The 18,346-nt window shown below is 54.9% G+C and overlaps 1 protein-coding gene across 1 annotated transcript in view; it reads left to right on the top strand.

The window, feature by feature from the left end:
• The window catches only part of LOC140408289 (microsomal triglyceride transfer protein large subunit-like), a 116,148-nt gene that overhangs the window by 30,122 nt on the left and 67,680 nt on the right, over positions 1 to 18,346 (top strand). Inside the window, 3 exon segments of the mRNA XM_072495278.1 lie at positions 4,380 to 4,496; positions 10,527 to 10,666; positions 16,606 to 16,756. Coding sequence (XP_072351379.1) covers positions 4,380 to 4,496; positions 10,527 to 10,666; positions 16,606 to 16,756 — 408 coding nt within the window.

Here is an 18,346-nt window from a genome sequence, read left to right as displayed (position 1 = left end):
CACATCTCAGTGTAATAAAGCCTCGATTACATCCAACTCTCTTCTTTGTGTAATTGATTGTGCATCAATTTATTGCACTAAAGTTTTCAGAAGATGGACCTCGGCATCAAGCCGGATAGCCTGCAGCTGGATCCGCAATCAGGCAACGCCAAAAAGGACTTTGAACATTGGCGAGCCTGTTTCGAAGCTCACATCAGGTCTGCACCAGACCCAATTCCGGAAGCTCAGACGATTCAGATCCTCTACATGCGGCTGAGCTTCAACGTCTTTCCACTTATCCAGGACGCGCCGACCTACGCAGACGCCATGCCGCTACTGAAGGAAAATTACGCTCAGCGGACTAACACGCTCTACTCCAGACACATCCTCTCCACTCGTAGTCAACTTCCTGGTGAGTCAGTGGAAGATTTCTGGCGTGCTCTAATTCCCCTAGTCAGAGACTGTGACTGTCAGGCCGTCACGGCCACAGAACACTCGAACTTGCTCATCAGAGACGCTTTTGTTACGGGGATAGAGTCGGATTACATCTGCCAGCGCCTCTGAGAAGGGGCCATGCTCGACCTTGCAGCAACCAAAAAACGAGCGCTCTCGCTGATGGTTGCTTCGCGCAACATCCAGGCCAACACCCCCGGCCGCGCGGCCCACCCCTCTTACGCATCGTGGACTCCGCAGACGGCCGCCCCATCGGGGACCCCACTCAGCCAACCCCACCTCTGCGCCGCGCGGCAGCCAACCAACCCCGGGGGCCCCAAATGTTACTTCTGTGGGCAGCCAAAACACCCCCGACAACGCTGCCCGTCCCGGAGTGCCCTTTGCAAGGCCTGAGGCAAGAAGGGACACTTCGCTGCGGTGTGCCAGGCCCGCACAGTCACCACTTTTGTTCCGACCCCCCACACATACAGCCAGTGGGCGCCGCCATCTTCCCCTCCCCGGACCACGTACGGCCCATGGGCGCCGCCATCTTTTTCGACCCCCACCACGTGCGGTCCATGGGCGCCGCCATCTTGTCCTCCCCAGGGTCATCATGCGCCGCCATCTTGTTTCCCCCACGACACGTGCGGCCCGTGGGCGCCGCCATCGTACCAGGACCCATGCCCCCGGGGTACCCCATCGTCTGCCACCATCGACGACCAGCCGCGTCGCGCCTCTGTCACGATTGACCAGTCCCGCCCATGCAACCTAGCAACGGCCTCTACCAACGTGAAAATCGATGGGCATGAGATCTCCTGCCTGCTGGACTCCGGGAGCACCGAGAGCTTCATCCATCCCGATATGGTAAGGCGTTGCTCCCTCGCGGTACACCCCGCCAACCAGAGAATCTCCCTGGCCTCCGGGTCCCACTCCGTGACGATCCGGGGGTACTGCATAGCCACTCTCACTGTCCAGGGCGTGGAGTTCAGCGGCTTCCGCCTCTACATCCTCCCCAACCTCTGCGCTGCCTTGCTACTTGGCCTGGACCTCCAGTGCAACCTCCAGAGCCTAACATTGAAATTCGGCGGGCCTCTACCACCCCTTACTGTGTGCGGCCTCGCGACCCTAAGGGTCGACCCACGCCTATTTGCAAACTTAAACCAGATTGCAAACCCGTCGCCACCAGGAGCAGACGGTACAGCGCCCAGGACAGGACCTTCATCAGGTCCGAAGTCCAGCAACTGCTTCAGGAAGGCATCATCGAGACCAGCAACAGCCCCTGGAGAGCCAAAGTGGTAATTGTGAAAACTGGGGAGAAACACAGAATGGTCGTGGACTACAGTCAGACCATCAATAGGTACACGCAGCTCGACGCGTACCCCCTCCACGCATTTCTGATATGGTCAATCAGATTGCACAGTACCGGGTCTTCTCAACTGTCGACCTAAAATCCGCCTACCACCAGCTCCCCATCCGCAAGGCGGACCGCCCATACACTGCCTTCGAGGCCGATGGCCGCCTTTACCACTTTCTTAGGGTTCCCTTTGGCGTCACCAACGGGTTCTCGGTTTTCCAACGGGAAATGGACCGAATGGTTGACCGGTACGGGCTGCGGGCCACTTTCCCGTACCTTGACAATGTCACCATCTGCGGCCACGATCAGCAGGACCATGATGCCAACCTTGCCAAATTTCTCCACATCGCTACTCTCCTCAACCTAACTTATAACAAGGAGAAGTGCTTATTCAGCACAAACCGCTTGGCCATCCTCGGCTATGTGGTCCAGAACAGAGTTCTGGGGCCCAACCCCGACCGCATGCGCCCCCTCATGGAACTCCCCCTTCCCCACTGCCCCAAGGCCTTGAAACGCTGCCTGGGGTTCTTTTCTTACTACGCCCAGTGGGTCCCAAACTATGCGGACAAGGCCCGCCCACTCATCCTGTCCATTCTTTTCCCCCTGATGGCCGAGGCTCAACAGGCCTTCAACGGTATTAGGGCCGACATCGCCAAGGCCGTGATGCACGCAGTCGACGAGACGTTACCATTTCAAGTGGAGAGCGACGCATCAGACGTCGCTCTGGCCGCCACCCTCAACCAGGCAGGCAGGCCCGTGGCATTCTTTTCACGAACCCTTCACGCCTCCGAAATTCGACACTCATCCGTCGGAAAAGAGGCCCAGGCCATCATTGAAGTGGCATTGGAGGCATTACCTGGCCGGCAGGAGATTCACTCTCCTCACTGACCAACGGTCGGTAACCTTCATGTTTAACAACACACAGAGGGGCAAGATCAAAAACGATAAAATTATGCGGTGGAGGATCGAGCTCTCCACCTACAACTACGAGATTTTGTATCGCCCCCGGTAAGCTCAACGAGCCCCCCGATGCCCTATCCCGAGGTACATGTGCCAGCACACAGGTGGGCCGACTCCGGACTCTGCACGACAACCTTTGTCACCCGGGAGTCACACGGTTGTACCACTTCATCAAGGCTTGCAACCTGCCCTACTCGGTCGAGGAAGTACGGGCAATCACCAGGGACTGCCAGGTCTGTGCGGAGTGCAAACCGCACTTCTACCAGCCAGACCGTGCGTGCCTGGTGAAGGCCTCCCGCCCCTTTGAACGCCTCAGCGTGGACTTCAAAGGGCCCCTCCCCTCCACCGACCGTAACATGTATTTCCTCAGTGTGGTCGATGAGTACTCCAGATTCTCCTTCACCATCCCATGCCCCGACATGACGTCTGCCACCGTCATCAAAGTTCTCAACGGCATCTTAGCTCTGTTCGGCTTCCCCGCCTACGTCCACAGCGACCGGGGATCCTCATTCATGAGAGATGAGCTGCGTCAGCTCCTGCTCAACAAGAGTATCGCCTCGAGGAGGACGACCAGCTATAACCCCCGGGGAAACGGGCAGGTGGAGAAGGAGAATGGGACGGTCTGGACGGCCGTCCAGCTGGCCCTATGGTCCAGACGTCTCCCGGCCTCCTGCTGGCAGGAGGTCCTCCCCGATGCACTGCACTCCATTCGGTCGCTCCTGTGCACTGCGACTGATGACACACCCCATGAGCGTCTCTTTGCCTTCCCCAGGAAGTCCACATTCGATGCGTCGCTCCCGACTTGGCTCTCAGCTCCAGGACCTGTACCCCTCCATAAGCACGTACGACTCCACAAGGCGGACCCGTTGGTTGAGAGGGTACAGCTACTCCATGCCAACTCACAGTACGCCTACGTAGCGTGCCCCGACGGCCATCAAGATACTGTCTCCCTCAGGGACCCGGCACCAGCTAGTTCCACACACACACGCCCCTCTGGCCCGGCGCCACCCTCCCCTCCCCCGGCGCACCCAGCCACAACCCCCGCCCCAGGACAATCCGTCCTCCCTCTGCCCACGCCCGAGGATGAAGAGGATTTCCGCACTCTCCCGGAATCACCGAAGATCAGACCGACACCGGAATTGCCGCCATCACTGCGGCGCTCCCAACGGCAGATTAAGGCTCCGGACTGACTGAACCTGTAACTTGATCGGGACTCTTAAAAAAAACATCATCCTTCTGTATAACTCTCCTCCACCCCCGCTGGACTCAATTTTTTTCTGTACTTTAAAACATCTACTTGTATATAGTTCTCCACCACCCCCACCGGACTTAATTTTAACAAGGGGTGAATGTGGTAGTCACCACTGATGTATATATTAGGTGCTTTGTGGTAAGGCCCTGTACTACAGGTGCGGGGGTAGTTCCCTGCCTGCTGGCTCCGCCCAGTGGGCGGAGTATAAATATGTGTGCTCCTCATTCAGCAGCCATTTCGCCAGCTGCTGTGGGAGGCCACACATCTTAGTGTAATAAAGCTTCAATTGTATCCAACTCCAGTCTTTGTGTAATTGATCGTGCGTCACCCCCCCCCCCCCCCCCGCCCACCTCCTCTTCCAGTTTATTCCACACCATCTCTTTTCTCTCCCTCGCTCTCTAGGTTGACGTCTCTGGAAAGTGCAAGGTTAATTACCAGGCCCGTGACAACCAGGTGACCAAAGTAAAATTACTGGATAGCTGTAAAGGAACACGGAAAAGATTCACCAGTCACAGCAAGGTCAGTATCGGCAGAACATCCAACATCTCAGTCCCACAGTGATCAACACTCAGTCCATATCTACAGGTATATCTCTGACTGTAAAAATTGGGAAGAATTGTATAGAATTACATCAAATTTACACCACATCAAAGAGGCCATACAGACACGTGTTCCATGCCAGCTCTACACGAGCCTCCCCATACCCGACTTCATCACCATATCCTTCTATTCCTCTCTCCCTCATCTGTTTATCCAGCTACCCCCTTAAATGCCTCTACACTATTCACCTCGATCACTCCCCGTGGGAACGGGCTCCACATTCCCACCACTCTCTGAATAAAGACGTTTCTCCTGAACTCCCCATTGGATCTTTTAGCGATTCTCTCATATTTGGTTTTGGTCTCTCTCAAGTGGAAACACCTTCTTTACATTGAACCTGTTGAATCCCTTCATGATTTTAAAGATCTCTATTCGATCACTCCTAGGCCATCTCCCTTCCAGAGAACAGATGCCCCAGGTTGGCTTTCCCAATGGCTAGCTCACTGGCAGTATGATCCATAACACCAGCAGAACCCCTGGTACTGTTAGGGCCTCACTCTGTGCTCCTCTCTGGGCTTAACCCCATAAATGCCACTTATGCCCAGGAAGATTTGGATACATTTATTGTCACGTGTGCCAAGGTACACTGAAAAGTATTGTTCTGTGTACAATTCAGACAGATCATTCCGTACATGAAGAAGAAACATAGGGCAAACATACACAACTTAAATACATAGACACGGGCATGGGGTGAAGCATACAGGAGTGCAGTACTACTCAGTAGAGGAGATGTGTGAAGGGATCAGATCAGTCCATAAGAGGGTCGTTTAGGAATCTGGTAACAGCGGGGAAGAAGCTGTTTTTGAACCTGTTAGTGCGTGTTCTCAGATTTTTGTATCTCCTACCTGATCAAAGAAGTTGGAAGAGAGAATAAGCCGGGTGGGAGGGGTCTTTGATTATGCTGCCCGCTTTCCCCAGGCAGCGGGAGGTGTAGACGGAGTCAATGGATGGGAGGCGGGTTCGTGTGATGGACTGGGCGGTGTTCACGACTCTCTGAAGTTTCTTGCGGTCCTGGGCCGAGCAGTTGCCATACCAGGCTGTGATGCAGCCTGATAGGATGCTTTCTATGGTGCATCTGTAAAAGTTGGTAAGAATCAACGTGGACATGCCAAATTTCCTTAGTTTCCTGAGGAAGTATAGGCGCCGTTGTGCTTTCCTGATCGGAGTGTCGACATGGTGGACCAGGACAGATTTTTGGTAATGTGTGCCCCTAGGAATTTGAAGCTGTTAACCATCTCGACCTCGGCCCCGCTGATGCTGACAGGGGTGTGTACAGTACTTTGCTTCCTGAAGTCAATGACCAGCTCTTTAGTTTTGCTGACATTGAGGGAGAGATCGTTGTCGTTACACCACTCCACTAGGTTCTCTATCTCCCTCTTGTACTCTGACTCGTCATTGTTCGAGATCGACCCACTACGGTCGTGTCATCAGCAAACTTGTAGACGTAGAAGGGATAACAGGCAGAAACTGGGATCAAGTTCTTTTTCCAGCAGAGAAAGCTAATGGGAGATTTAATTGGAGTGTTCAAAATTATGTAGGCTTTCTGATCGAGTACTTGGAAAAGACAATGGGAGGACTGTCTGTAAGCAGAGGACATAAATTTAAGGTAATTGGAAAATAACCAGCGGTGAGATGAGGATGGTTGTGATCTAGAATGCACGACCTGAAAGGGACCCGGTGGAAGCAGATTCAATCAAAACTTTCAGAAGGGAATTGGATATAAACTCGCAAAGGAAGAATTTGCACGGCTGAAGAGAAATAGAGAGAGGATGTGACCAATTGGATTGGTTGATTCATAACCAACACAGACACAATGGGATGAATATCCTCTGTGTGTGCTATAGGGGTCGGAGATTCGATGGAACACTGAGAAGAAATGGACAAAATGAATCAACAGCCTGAGTGCATGAGAGAGAGAGAGAGAGTGTGAGAGGGGGGAGAGAGAGAGAGAGAGAGTGTGAGAGGGGGATGGAGAGAGAGAGAGTGTGTGAGAGGGAGAGGGAGACAGAGTGTGTGAGAGGGGGAGAGGAAGACAGTGCGAGAGAGGGGGGAGAGAGAGAGAGAGTGTGAGAGAGGGGGGAAGAGAGAGAGTGTGAGAGAGGGCGAAGAGAGAGAGTGTGTGAGAGAGAGGGGAGAGAGAGAGTGCGAGAGAGGGGGGAGAGAGAGAGAGAGAGTGAGAGAGGGGGGAGAGAGAGAGAGTGTGCGAGAGAGGGGGGAGAGAGAGAGTGTGTGAGAGGGGGGGAGAGAGAGAGAGTGTGTGAGAGGGGGGAGAGAGAGAGAGAGTGTGAGAGGGGGAGGGAGAGAGAGAGAGTATGTGAGAGGGAGAGGGAGACAGAGTGTGTGAGAGGGGGAGAGGAAGACAGTGCAAGAGAGGGGGAGAGAGAGAGAGTGTGAGAGAGGGGGGGGAGAGAGAGAGTGTGAGAGAGGGCGGAGAGAGAGAGAGTGTGTGAGAGAGAGGGGAGAGAGAGAGAGAGTGTGTGAGAGGGGGGAGAGAGAGAGTTTGTGAGAGGGGGGAGAGAGAGTGTGTGAGAGGGGGGAGAGAGAGAGTAAGAGAGGGGGGGAGAGAGAGAGTGAGAGAGGGGGGAGAGAGAGAGAGTGTGCGAGAGAGGGGGAGAGAGAGAGTGTGTGAGGGGGGGTAGAGAGAGAGAGAGTGTGTGAGAGGGGGGAGAGAGAGAGAGAGAGTGTGAGAGGGGGAGGGAGAGAGAGAGAGTGTGAGAGTGGGGGGGAGAGAGAGAGTGCGAGAGAGGGCGGAGAGAGAGAGTGTGTGAGAGAGAGGGGAGAGAGAGAGAGAGTGTGTGAGAGGGGGGAGAGAGAGAGAGTTTGTGAGAGGGGGGAGAGAGAGTGTGTGAGAGGGGGGAGAGAGAGAGTGAGAGAGGGGGGAGAGAGAGAGTGTGAGAGAGGGGGAGAGAGAGAGAGTGCAAGAGAGGGGGGAGAGAGAGAGAGAGTGTGCGAGAGAGGGGAGAGAGAGAGTTTGTGAGAGGGGGGAGAGAGAGTGTGTGTGAGAGGGGGAGAGAGAGAGAGTGTGTGTGAGAGGGGGAGAGAGAGAGAGTGTGTGGGAGAGGGGGGAGAGAGAGAGGGGGGGAGAGAGAGAGAGAGAGTGAGAGACGGGAGAGAGAGAGAGAGTGTGCGAGAGAGGGGGGAGAGAGAGAGTGTGTGAAAGGGAGAGAGAGAGTGTGAGAGGAGGTGAGATAGAGAGTGTGTGAGAGGGGGTGGGATAGAGAGAGTGTGTGAGGGGGGTGAGATTTAGAGTGTGTGAGGCGGAGAGAGAAAGTGTGTGAGGGGGAGGGAGAGAGAGTGTGTGAGAGGGGGGAGAGAGAGAGTAAGAGAGGGGGGGAGAGAGAGAGTGAGAGAGGGGGGAGAGAGAGAGAGTGTGCGAGAGAGGGGGAGAGAGAGAGTGTGTGAGGGGGGTAGAGAGAGAGAGAGTGTGTGAGAGGGGGGAGAGAGAGAGAGAGAGTGTGAGAGGGGGAGGGAGAGAGAGAGAGTGTGAGAGTGGGGGGGAGAGAGAGAGTGCGAGAGAGGGCGGAGAGAGAGAGTGTGTGAGAGAGAGGGGAGAGAGAGAGAGAGTGTGTGAGAGGGGGGAGAGAGAGAGAGTTTGTGAGAGGGGGGAGAGAGAGTGTGTGAGAGGGGGGAGAGAGAGAGTGAGAGAGGGGGGAGAGAGAGAGTGTGAGAGAGGGGGAGAGAGAGAGAGTGCAAGAGAGGGGGGAGAGAGAGAGAGAGTGTGCGAGAGAGGGGAGAGAGAGAGTTTGTGAGAGGGGGAGAGAGAGTGTGTGTGAGAGGGGGAGAGAGAGAGAGTGTGTGTGAGAGGGGGAGAGAGAGAGAGTGTGTGGGAGAGGGGGGAGAGAGAGAGGGGGGGAGAGAGAGAGAGAGAGTGAGAGACGGGAGAGAGAGAGAGAGTGTGCGAGAGAGGGGGGAGAGAGAGAGTGTGTGAAAGGGAGAGAGAGAGTGTGAGAGGAGGTGAGAGAGAGAGTGTGTGAGAGGGGGTGGGATAGAGAGAGTGTGTGAGGGGGGTGAGATTTAGAGTGTGTGAGGCGGAGAGAGAAAGTGTGTGAGGGGGAGGGAGAGAGAGTGTGTGAGAGGGGGGAGAGAGAGAGTGTGTGAGGGGGAGGGAGAGAGTGTGTGAGGGGGAGGGAGAGAGTGTGTGTGAGAGAGGGGAGAGAGAGTGTGTGTGAGAGGGGGATGAGAGAGTGTGTGTGAGAGAGGGGAGAGAGAGTGTGTGTGAGAGGGGGAGGGAGAGAGTGTGTGAGGGGGGTGAGAGAGAGTGTGTGAGAGGGGGAGGGAGAAAGAGTGAGGGGGGAGAGAGTGTGTGAGAGGGGGGGAGAGAGAGAGTGTGTGAGGGGGGTGAGAGAGTGTGTGTGTGAGAAGGGGAGAGAGAGTGTGTGACAGGGGGAGAGAGAATGTATGAGAGGGGGGAGTGAGAGAGTGTGTGAGAGGGGGAGAGAGAGAGTGCGTGGGAGAGGGAGAGAGAGCGTGTGAGAGGGGGAGGGAGACAGAGTGTGTGAGAGGGGGAGAGAGAGAGTGTGTGACAGGGGGAAGAGAGAGAGAGTGTGTGAGGGGGGAGAGAGAGAGAGTGTGAGAGGGGGAGAGAGAGTGTGTGAGAGAGGGGAGAGAGAGAATGTGTGAGGGGGGAGAGAGAGGGAATGTGTGTGAGAGGGGGGAGAGAGAGAATGTGTGAGAAGGGGGAGAGAGAGTGTGAGGGGGAGAGAGAGAGAGAGTGTGAGAGGGGGGAGAGAGAGTGTGTGAGAGGGGGAGAGAGAGTGTGTGAGAGGGGGGAGAGAGTGTGTGAGAGGGGTGAGAGAGTGTGTGAGAGGGGGAGAGAGTGTGTGAGAGGGGGAGAGAGAGTGTGTGAGAGGGGGGAGAGAGAGTGTGAGAGGGGGAGAGAGAGAGTGTGTGAGAGGGGGGAGAGCGTGTGTGAGAGGGAGAGAGTGTGTGAGAGGGGGGCGAGAGTGTGTGAGAGGGAGAGAGTGTGTGAGAGGGGAGAGAGAGTGTGTGAGAGGGGGGAGAGAGTGTGTGAGAGGGGGGAGAGAGTGTGTGAGAGGGGGAGAGAGTGTGTGAGAGGGGGCGAGAGAGTGTGTGAGAGGGTGGCGAGAGTGTGTGAGAGGGGGGAGAGAGAGAGTGTGTGAGAGGGGGTGAGTGAGTGTGTGAGAGGGGGGAGAGAGTGTGTGAGAGGGAGAGAGTGTGTGAGAGGGGGAGAGAGAGTGTGTGAGAGGGGGGAGAGAGTGTGTGAGAGGGAGAGAGTGTGTGAGAGGGGGAGAGAGAATGTGTGAGAGGGGGGAGAGAGTGTGTGAGAGGGGGGAGAGAGAGTGTGTGAGAGGGGGGGAGAGAGTGTGTGAGAGGGGGAGAGAGTGTGTGAGTGGGGGAGAGAGTGTGTGAGAGGGGGGAGAGAGAGTGTGTGAGAGGGGGGAGAGAGTGTGTGAGAGGGGGGAGAGAGAGAGTGTGTGAGAGGGGGAGAGAGAGTGTGTGAGAGGGGGAGAGAGAGAATGTGTGTGTGAGAGGGGGAGAGATAGAGAGAGCATGTGTGAGAGAGCATGTTGTGTTGCATGTATAGTCTGCGTGAGTATGTGTGTGTGTTTGTGGAGGTTGGTGGACGGAGCTACGAGTATATTTTGCTGATTGGATTCGAGGTTTCTCTGTTGTTGAGGTGAGTTTGGTTCTGGAAATGAATGGCAACCATTGGTGGTTTCTGTTAATTGGTAACTCAGAAATCTGGGAGAATCTGTATCAATTGTGGGCATCAGTGAATGGAGGGGCGTGTGTAAAGGAGATGATATTGTTGTCTGGCTCTGATTAGCACTTGTGTTCCAGTTAAACATTATTAATGACTTTGAAGGAACAACATCAGTTAGCTTTTCATCGTGAGGACCATTGACAGTAATTTGAAGAGCTACATTCAAGGGAGAGCGATTGTATGTTATTCCTCGATGTATTTTAATGCTGAATTGAATTTTCCAGGTATTAGGAGTCAATACAACATCCACATCAGCTAGCATTTACCTATTCGAAAAGAATCTCATTCATTCAGTTCTGTCTGAGGAATATCACCTGGTCTCACTCAATCTTCGGCAAGAACTTGCGGCCAAGATTGTATCAATGTAAGTTCACAATGTTGATAAATGTGGACAAGGGGAATTGAGATAATAGCAACAGATATAAAGGCATAAAGACGTGCATTTATATAACCACTTTCACATCCCAATGCTGCTTTACTGACAATTAAATCCTTCTTGATATGTTGTCAATGTTGTAATGTAGAAGATATTGTTGGATTTGTACCAGAATTAATTAATACACTTTACAATAGTGTTTTTAAACTTTGTTCCCGGGGACTCATTTTTACCAACCGGCCAACATTCGGGACCCAACCCAGCCGACCTACGCAACCCACGCGGCCGACCTACGCAACCCACACCGGCCGACCTACGCGACCCACGCCGGCCGACCTACGCAACCCACGCGGCCGACCTACGCGACCCATGCCGGCAGACCTTCGCGACCCATGCCGGCAGACCTTCGCGATCCACGCCGGCCGACCTTTGCGACCCACGCCAGCCGACCTTCGCAGCCCACGCCTGCCGACCTTCGCGACCCACCATTTTCTCTTACCTTGTTTGCTGCTGACTGTGGTAATACCAGGTATTGCAGTACCTGAGAGGTAGATACCCATTGGCCAGACCTAGGAGTCTACCATTGGCCAACGTACGTAGCCCCGCCCTGAGAGGCGGGGTATAAGAACCCATGCCGTCCCAGCAGCCCTCACGTTCTGCATCGAAGCTGCTGGGTACAGTTCTAGCTGACTAAAGCCGATTAGTACGACTCTCCTTGTCTCACGAGTAATTGATTGTGCATCAATTTAATCAGCTATTACTTCTGAAAGGATGGACCTCCGCATCAGGCCGGAGTGCCTTCAGCTCAGTCCCCACGCAGACAATTCCGCTGGTATTTTTAAGCACTGGCTGGCGTGTTTTGAGAGCTTCGTCGACACGCCCGCCGACACCCCCACGGAAAGGCAGAAGATGCACCTTCTACGCTCCCGAGTCAGCCCTGCAATCTACCCTCTGATCGAGGAGGCGGAGAATTATGCTGCAGCTATCACGCTGCTAGAAGGACATTACATCTGTCCTCTGAACCAGGTCTACGCCCGTCACCTGTTGGCAACTAGAAGGCAGAGCCCTGAAGAAACACTGGAGGACTTCTATCGCACTCTGCTAGTGCTGGGCCGGAACTGCGGCTGGCTACCAGTCACGGGGAATGAGCACATGGAACTTTTAATTCGGGATGCTTTTGTGGCAGGTATGTCTTCTCCCGACATCCGCAGAAGGCCCCTTGAAATGGACACGCTGGGCCTCACTGAGGCACGGGCCCTGGCAGGGTCTATGGACGTTGCGTACAAGAACGCACTGGCGTTTGCTCCCAGACGCACGGCACCCCCCTGGGCTGCGTGGCACCCCGTCGCGGCAGCCCCCCAGACTTTCCCGCTAACCCCGCAGGCCTGCGCTGCGAGACGGCCCGTTTTCACCGCCGGCCAACGCTGCTTCTTCTGCGGCCAAGCGAATCATCCCCGTGCGCGCTGCCCAGCCCGCACCGCCACCTGCAAAGGGTGCGGCAAGAAAGGCCACTATGTCGCGGTCTGCCAGGCCCGCGCCGTGGCAGCGTTCGCCAGCGACTATCACCAGCCTTTGTTCCAGGTCCCGGCCGCCCAAGGCCCACCGCCGCCCTCCTACCCACAGGCAACGTGCGACCCACGGGCGCGGCCATTTTGCCCCCCGGCCACCACGCAGGGTGGATGGGCGCCGCCATTTTGTCCTTCGCCGACGCCATCTTCTGTATCCCCGGACTCCATGTGCGACCCGTGGCTGACGCCATCTTGGATGGGGCCTCAAGCCCCAGCGCTGCCGACTCCACGCTGCCTGACCGGAACTCCCCCTTGCTACAGCTGGCCTCCGTTACCCGGGACCGGCCTCAGACCCCCAGCACAGCCGACTCCACGCTGCCTGACCGGAACTCCCCTTTGCTACAGCTGGCCTCCGTTACCCGGGGCCGGCCTCAAGCCCCCAGCACTGCCGACTCCACGCTGCCTGACCAGAACTCCCCCTTGCTGCAGCTGGCCTCCGTGACCCTGGACCAGAGTCGGCCCCAGACGCTAGCGAAAGCCACCACAACGATCGCTATCAACGGCCACTTGACGTCGTGCCTGATCGACTCCGGGATCACGGAAAGCTTTGTCCAGCTCGACACGGTAAGGCGCTGTTCCCTTGTCACCCATCCCGTAAACCAACGGATCTCCCTGGCCTCCGGGTCACACGCAGTGGAGATAAAGGGGTTCTGCCTCGCGAACCTCATTGTCCAAGGCAGGAAATTCGACAACTTCCGCCTGTATGTCCTGGCGCACCTCTGCGCAGCCACTCTCCTTGGGCTGGATTTCCAGTGCCATTTGCAAAGCCTGACCTTTAAATTCGGCGGCACTATACCCCCCCTTACTGTCTGCGGCCTCGCGACCCTTAAGGTCGACCCGCCTTCGCTGTTTGCGAACCTCACCCCGGATTGCAAACCCGTCGCCACCAGGAGCAGGCGGTACAGTGCCCAGGATCGGACCTTCATCAGGTCCGAGGTCCAAAGGCTGCTGAAGGAAGGGGTCATCAAAGCGAGCAACAGTCCCTGGAGAGCTCAAGTAGTGGTGGTAAAGACCGGGGAGAAACATAGGATGGTCATCGACTACAGCCAGACCATCAACAGGTTTACGCAGCAGGATGCATACCCTCTCCCCGTATAGCCGACCTGGTAAACAGGATTGCGCAATACAAGGTCTTCTCCACGGTGGATCTCAAGTCTGCCCACCACCAGCTGCCCCTCCAACAAGGGGACCGCCAGTACACTGCCTTCGAAGCAGATGGGCGGCTCTATCACTTTTTAAGGGTTCCCTTCGGTGTCACGAATGGGGTCTCGGTCTTCCAGCGTGAGATGGAGCGAATGGTTGACCGGTACGGTTTACGCGCAACATTCCCGTATCTGGATAACGTCACCATCTGCGGCCATGACCAGCAGGACCACGACACCAACCTCCGAAAATTTCTCCAGACCGCGCACCTCCTTAATCTGACCTAAAATAAGGAGAAATGCGTGTTTAGCACCGACCGTCTAGCCATCCTATGCTACGTAGTGCGAAATGGAGTCATAGTCCCCGACCCTGAACTCATGCCTCCCCTCATGGAGTTCCCCCTCCCTCACTGCCCCAAGGCCCTAAAGCGCTGCCTCGGCTTCTTTAGCTATTATGCACAATAGGTCCCTAATTACACAGACAAGGCTCGACCCCTGATCCAGTCCGCAACCTTCCCCCTGTCAACGGAGGACCGCCAGGCCTTCTGCCGCATCAAAGTGGACATCGCAAAAGCCACGATGCGCGCCATCGACGAGTCCCTCCGCTTCCAGGTCGAGAGCGACGCGTCCGACGTAGCTCTGGCGGCCACCCTCAACCAAGCGGGCAGGCCCGTGGCTTTCTTCTCCCGTACTCTCCATGCTTCCGAAATCCGCCACTCCTCGGCCGAAAAGGAGGCCCAGGCCATAGTAAAAGCTGTGCGACATTGGAGGCATTACCTGGCCGGCAGGAGATTCACTCTCCTCACGGACCAACGGTCGGTGGCGTTCATGTTCGACAATGCACATCGGGGCAAGATTAAGAACGACAAGACCTTGCGGTGGAGGATAGAACTCTCCACCTTCAATTACGAGATCTTGTACCGTCCGGGGAAGCTAAATGAGCCTCCTGATGCCCTGTCCCGCGGCACTTGTGCCACAGGACAAGTGGACCGCCTCCGATCCCTCCACGAGGACCACTGCCACCCGGGGGTCACTCGTTTCTTTCATTTCGTTAAGACCCGCAACTTGCCCTACTCCATCGAGGAGGTCAGGACAGCCACCAGGGACTGCCAAATCTGCGCGGAGTGCAAACCGCACTTCTACCGGCCAGAGAGGGCGCACCTGATAAAGGCTTCCCGTCCCTTTGAACGCCTCAGCATGGATTTCAAAGGCCCCCTCCCCTCCACCGACCGCAATACGTATTTCCTGAACGTGATTGACGAATACTCCCGGTTCCCATTCGCCATCCCCTGCCCAGACATGACCGCAACCACCGTCATCAAGGCCCTCCAGGGTATCTTTACACTGTTCGGTTTCCCCGCGTACATACACAGTGATAGGGGGTCCTCCTTCATGAGCGACGAACTGCGTTAATTCCTGCTCAGCAAAGGCATCGCCTCGAGCAGGACGACCAGTTACAACCCCCGGGGAAACGGGCAGGTAGAGAGGGAGAACGGAACGGTCTGGAAGACTGTCCTGCTGGCCCTTCGGTCCAGGAATCTCCCAGTCTCCTGCTGGCAAGAAGTCCTCCCAGTGGCCCTCCACTCCATTTGGTCGCTGCTCTGTACTACCACAAACCAGACACCTCACGAATGTCTCCTTGTCTTCCCCAGGAAGTCCTCCTCCGGGACCTCGCTCCCAACCTGGCTAGCGACACCCGGACCCGTCCTGATGCGGAAACATGTGAGGGCGCACAAGTCGGAACCGTTGGTCGAGAGAGTCCACCTGCTTCATGCCAATCCCCAGTACGCCTACGTAGCGTTCCCTGACGGCCGCCAAGACATGGTCTCCCTTCAGGACCTGGCGCCCGCCGGAGCCCCACGCGCACCCGCACCATTGCCCCCACCCTCCCCACAGCACCTGACCGGAGGGTCAGTACTGCCGCCGCCCCTGCTCAGCGCCAAACAGGCACCGACGCCCCCTCCAGGCGCCCCTCCCCCCCTCCCCACTTTTCGCCCCAACAGCGCCGCCTAGGGGTGACGAAGCTGCCAGGGAGGAAGACACCACGTTCCCGTTCCCAGAGCCACAACCGCCGGGGCCTACACCAGGATCACCGCCGAAGCCCAGACGCTCCAGAAGGACGACCAGGCCACCCGATCGTCTGATTGCTGCACCATAAAACAATAAAAACGTTCTCTGTTACCCTCGACATCATGGCACCTGCAATACCTGGTCCTACCATGCAAAAGGCGACAGTAACACTGGCCATCACCCCACTGGGTTCTTTTTTTAACAGGGGGTGAATGTGGTAATACCAGGTATTGCAGTACCTGAGAGGTAGATGCCCATTGGCCAGACCTAGGAGTCTACCATTGGCCAACGTACGTAGCCCCGCCCTGAGAGGCGGGGTATAAGACCCATGCCGTCCCAGCAGCCCTCACTTTCTGTATCGGAGCTGCTGGGTACAGTTCTAGCTGATTAAAGCCGATTAGTATGACTCTCCTTGTCTCACGAGTAATTGATTGTGCATCACTGACAAAATGGAGGAAATGGTTTGGGGTCCCTTTGGCCCTCGTACACGCTCCTCCAGTGGAACCTGTTGGATGAAGGTGAAGCCTTCCGGTGTCGGAAAGTGTGGAGTCTCCATCTGTCCAAAGTTCTGAATTTTTTTCCTGTGAAAGTTTATCAAATAAACCCCCCCCCCCCGAACTTGTAAAAACAAATAAAAATAAAATGAATAAAATAAATGAAAAAAATAAAAATAAATTGAATAAAATAAATGAATAAAACCCCCCCAAACTTGTAAAACAAAAAGCTGCGACCGTTTAAAAAAAAAGCGGCCGCACTTCGCATGCGCGCCCGATCATAGTTTTGCCCATGCGCACCGATGATCTTGCCGCATGCGCAGTGCGGCTCCGCGACCGTCCCGACACCCGCCCGCGACCCACCTGCGGGTCGCGCCCCCGAGTTTGACAGTGCCTGCTTTACAAAGTACAATCAACCGATGGAACGTGAGAAAGACAAATCTGACCATTGCAATTCCACCTCTTGCAGCAAATAAGCGCAAAGTCACGTCTAAGCCTTTTTTTTTGCATTGAAATAAGGGAGAAACTAAAGTATTTGAGTCAAATATTGGCAGCATGGTGGTGTCATGCACTGGAACTGTTTTTCTGTGAGACTGCACAATCAGAACTGAATGGAATTAAACTGAATTAAAACTCTTTCTTTCACCTTTCAGACAGAAGTTGGAGTTTCTGTCGACAAAGGCCGGGCCTAAAACAATTCAAGCAGAACAAATTAGCAGCGTTATCAACGCTGTCAATCCCGAATATGTGCCCATCTCTCTGATCCCTGGGGCCGTCAAAGCAGAATGCAAAGGTTGTCCTTCAGTAAGTAGTCAGACTAGTTTATTGCCCCTTTCGGTGATGTTTGGAACATAATTTTGTTGGGGCCGAGATGCACTGAGGTGGGCCTGAGGATTATTTCTCCATATTGCTGAAAGAGAGGGACATGCTATCTGAGCTTCTGGCCTTGTACTCGCCAGGGCAGATCGTAGGAAATTACCAAAGTGTAAATGGGTAAACAACAATTTGAGAAGGGAGTGCTGATTGGTTGGCATGTTGGGTGCGCGTTAGGTGCTGACTCTCGGGATCACTCCCCATCCTTAAAATTTGAGCGTCAACAACAAGCGTTTCCAATTTAGATGCATTTTGAACAGAATCATCATTGACAATCCCTTGTATCCAAGGTGATTTTTTTTCTTGCAGGTGACTGGGTGGTAGCGAGGTGTCAATGTTGACCACAGGTTTAGAAACATAGAAACATGGAAAATAGGAGCAGGAGTAGGCCATTTAGCCCTTCGATCCTGCACTGCCATCCAATATGATCATGGCTGATCATGGCAAATTCGGTATCCCACTCCCACTTTCTCTCCATACCCCTTGATCCCTTTAGCCACAAGAGCCACGTCCAGCTCCCTCTTGAATATATCCAACAAACCGGCCCCAACAGCTTTCTGTGGGAGAGAATTCCACAAGTCCACATCTCTCTGAGAGAAGATGTTTTTCCTCATCTCAGTCCTGAATGGCTGAACCCTTATTCTTAGGCTGTGACCCCTAGTTCTGGACATCCCCAACACCCGGAATATTCTTTTAAAAAAAATAAATTTAGAGTACACAATTCCAATTAAGGGGCAATTTAGTGTGGCCAATCCACCTGCCCTGCACATCTTTTGGGTTGTGGGGGCGAAACCCACGCAGACACGGGGAGAATGTGCAAACTCCACACGGACAGTGACCCAGAGCCGGGATCGAACCAGGGACCTCGGTGCCATGAGGCAGCAGTGCTAACCACTGCGCCACCGTGTTGCACCAACATCCGGAACATTCTTCCCACATCTAGCCTGTCCAGCCCCATCAGGGTTTTATATGTTTCTATGAGATCCCCTCTCATTCTTCTAAACTCCAGTGAGTACAAGCCCAGTCGACCCAGTCTTTCTTCATATGTCAGTCCTGCCATCCCGGGGATTAGTCTGGTCAACCTTCGCTGGACACCCTCAATAGTGAGAATGTCCTTCCTCAAACTAGGAGACCAGAACTGCCACAATACTCAAGGTGTGGCCTCGCCAAGGCCCTGTATACCTGCAGCAAGACATCCCTACTCCTATACTCCAATCCTCTCGCTATGAAGGCCAGCGTGCCATTAGCTTTCCTCACCGCCTGCTGTACCTGCACGCCAACCTTCAGCGACTGTTCCACCATCACACCCAGGACTCATTGCACTTCCCCTTTTCCTAAACTGCCACCATTCAGATAATGATCTGCCTTCCTGTTTTTGCCACAAAGTGGATAACCTCACATTTACCCACATTATATTGCATTTGCCAAGTATTTGCCCACTCAGCCAGCCTGCCCAAGTCACCCTGCAGCCTCTTTGCATCCTCCTCACACACACACCGCCACCCAACTTAGTGTCGTCTG

This window comes from Scyliorhinus torazame, chromosome 3 (genome assembly GCF_047496885.1).
Source record: "Scyliorhinus torazame isolate Kashiwa2021f chromosome 3, sScyTor2.1, whole genome shotgun sequence".
Classification (NCBI taxonomy): domain Eukaryota; kingdom Metazoa; phylum Chordata; class Chondrichthyes; order Carcharhiniformes; family Scyliorhinidae; genus Scyliorhinus; species Scyliorhinus torazame.
The sequence above is the reverse complement of the archived record's forward strand: the minus strand, read 5'-3'. Positions and strand labels throughout refer to the sequence as shown.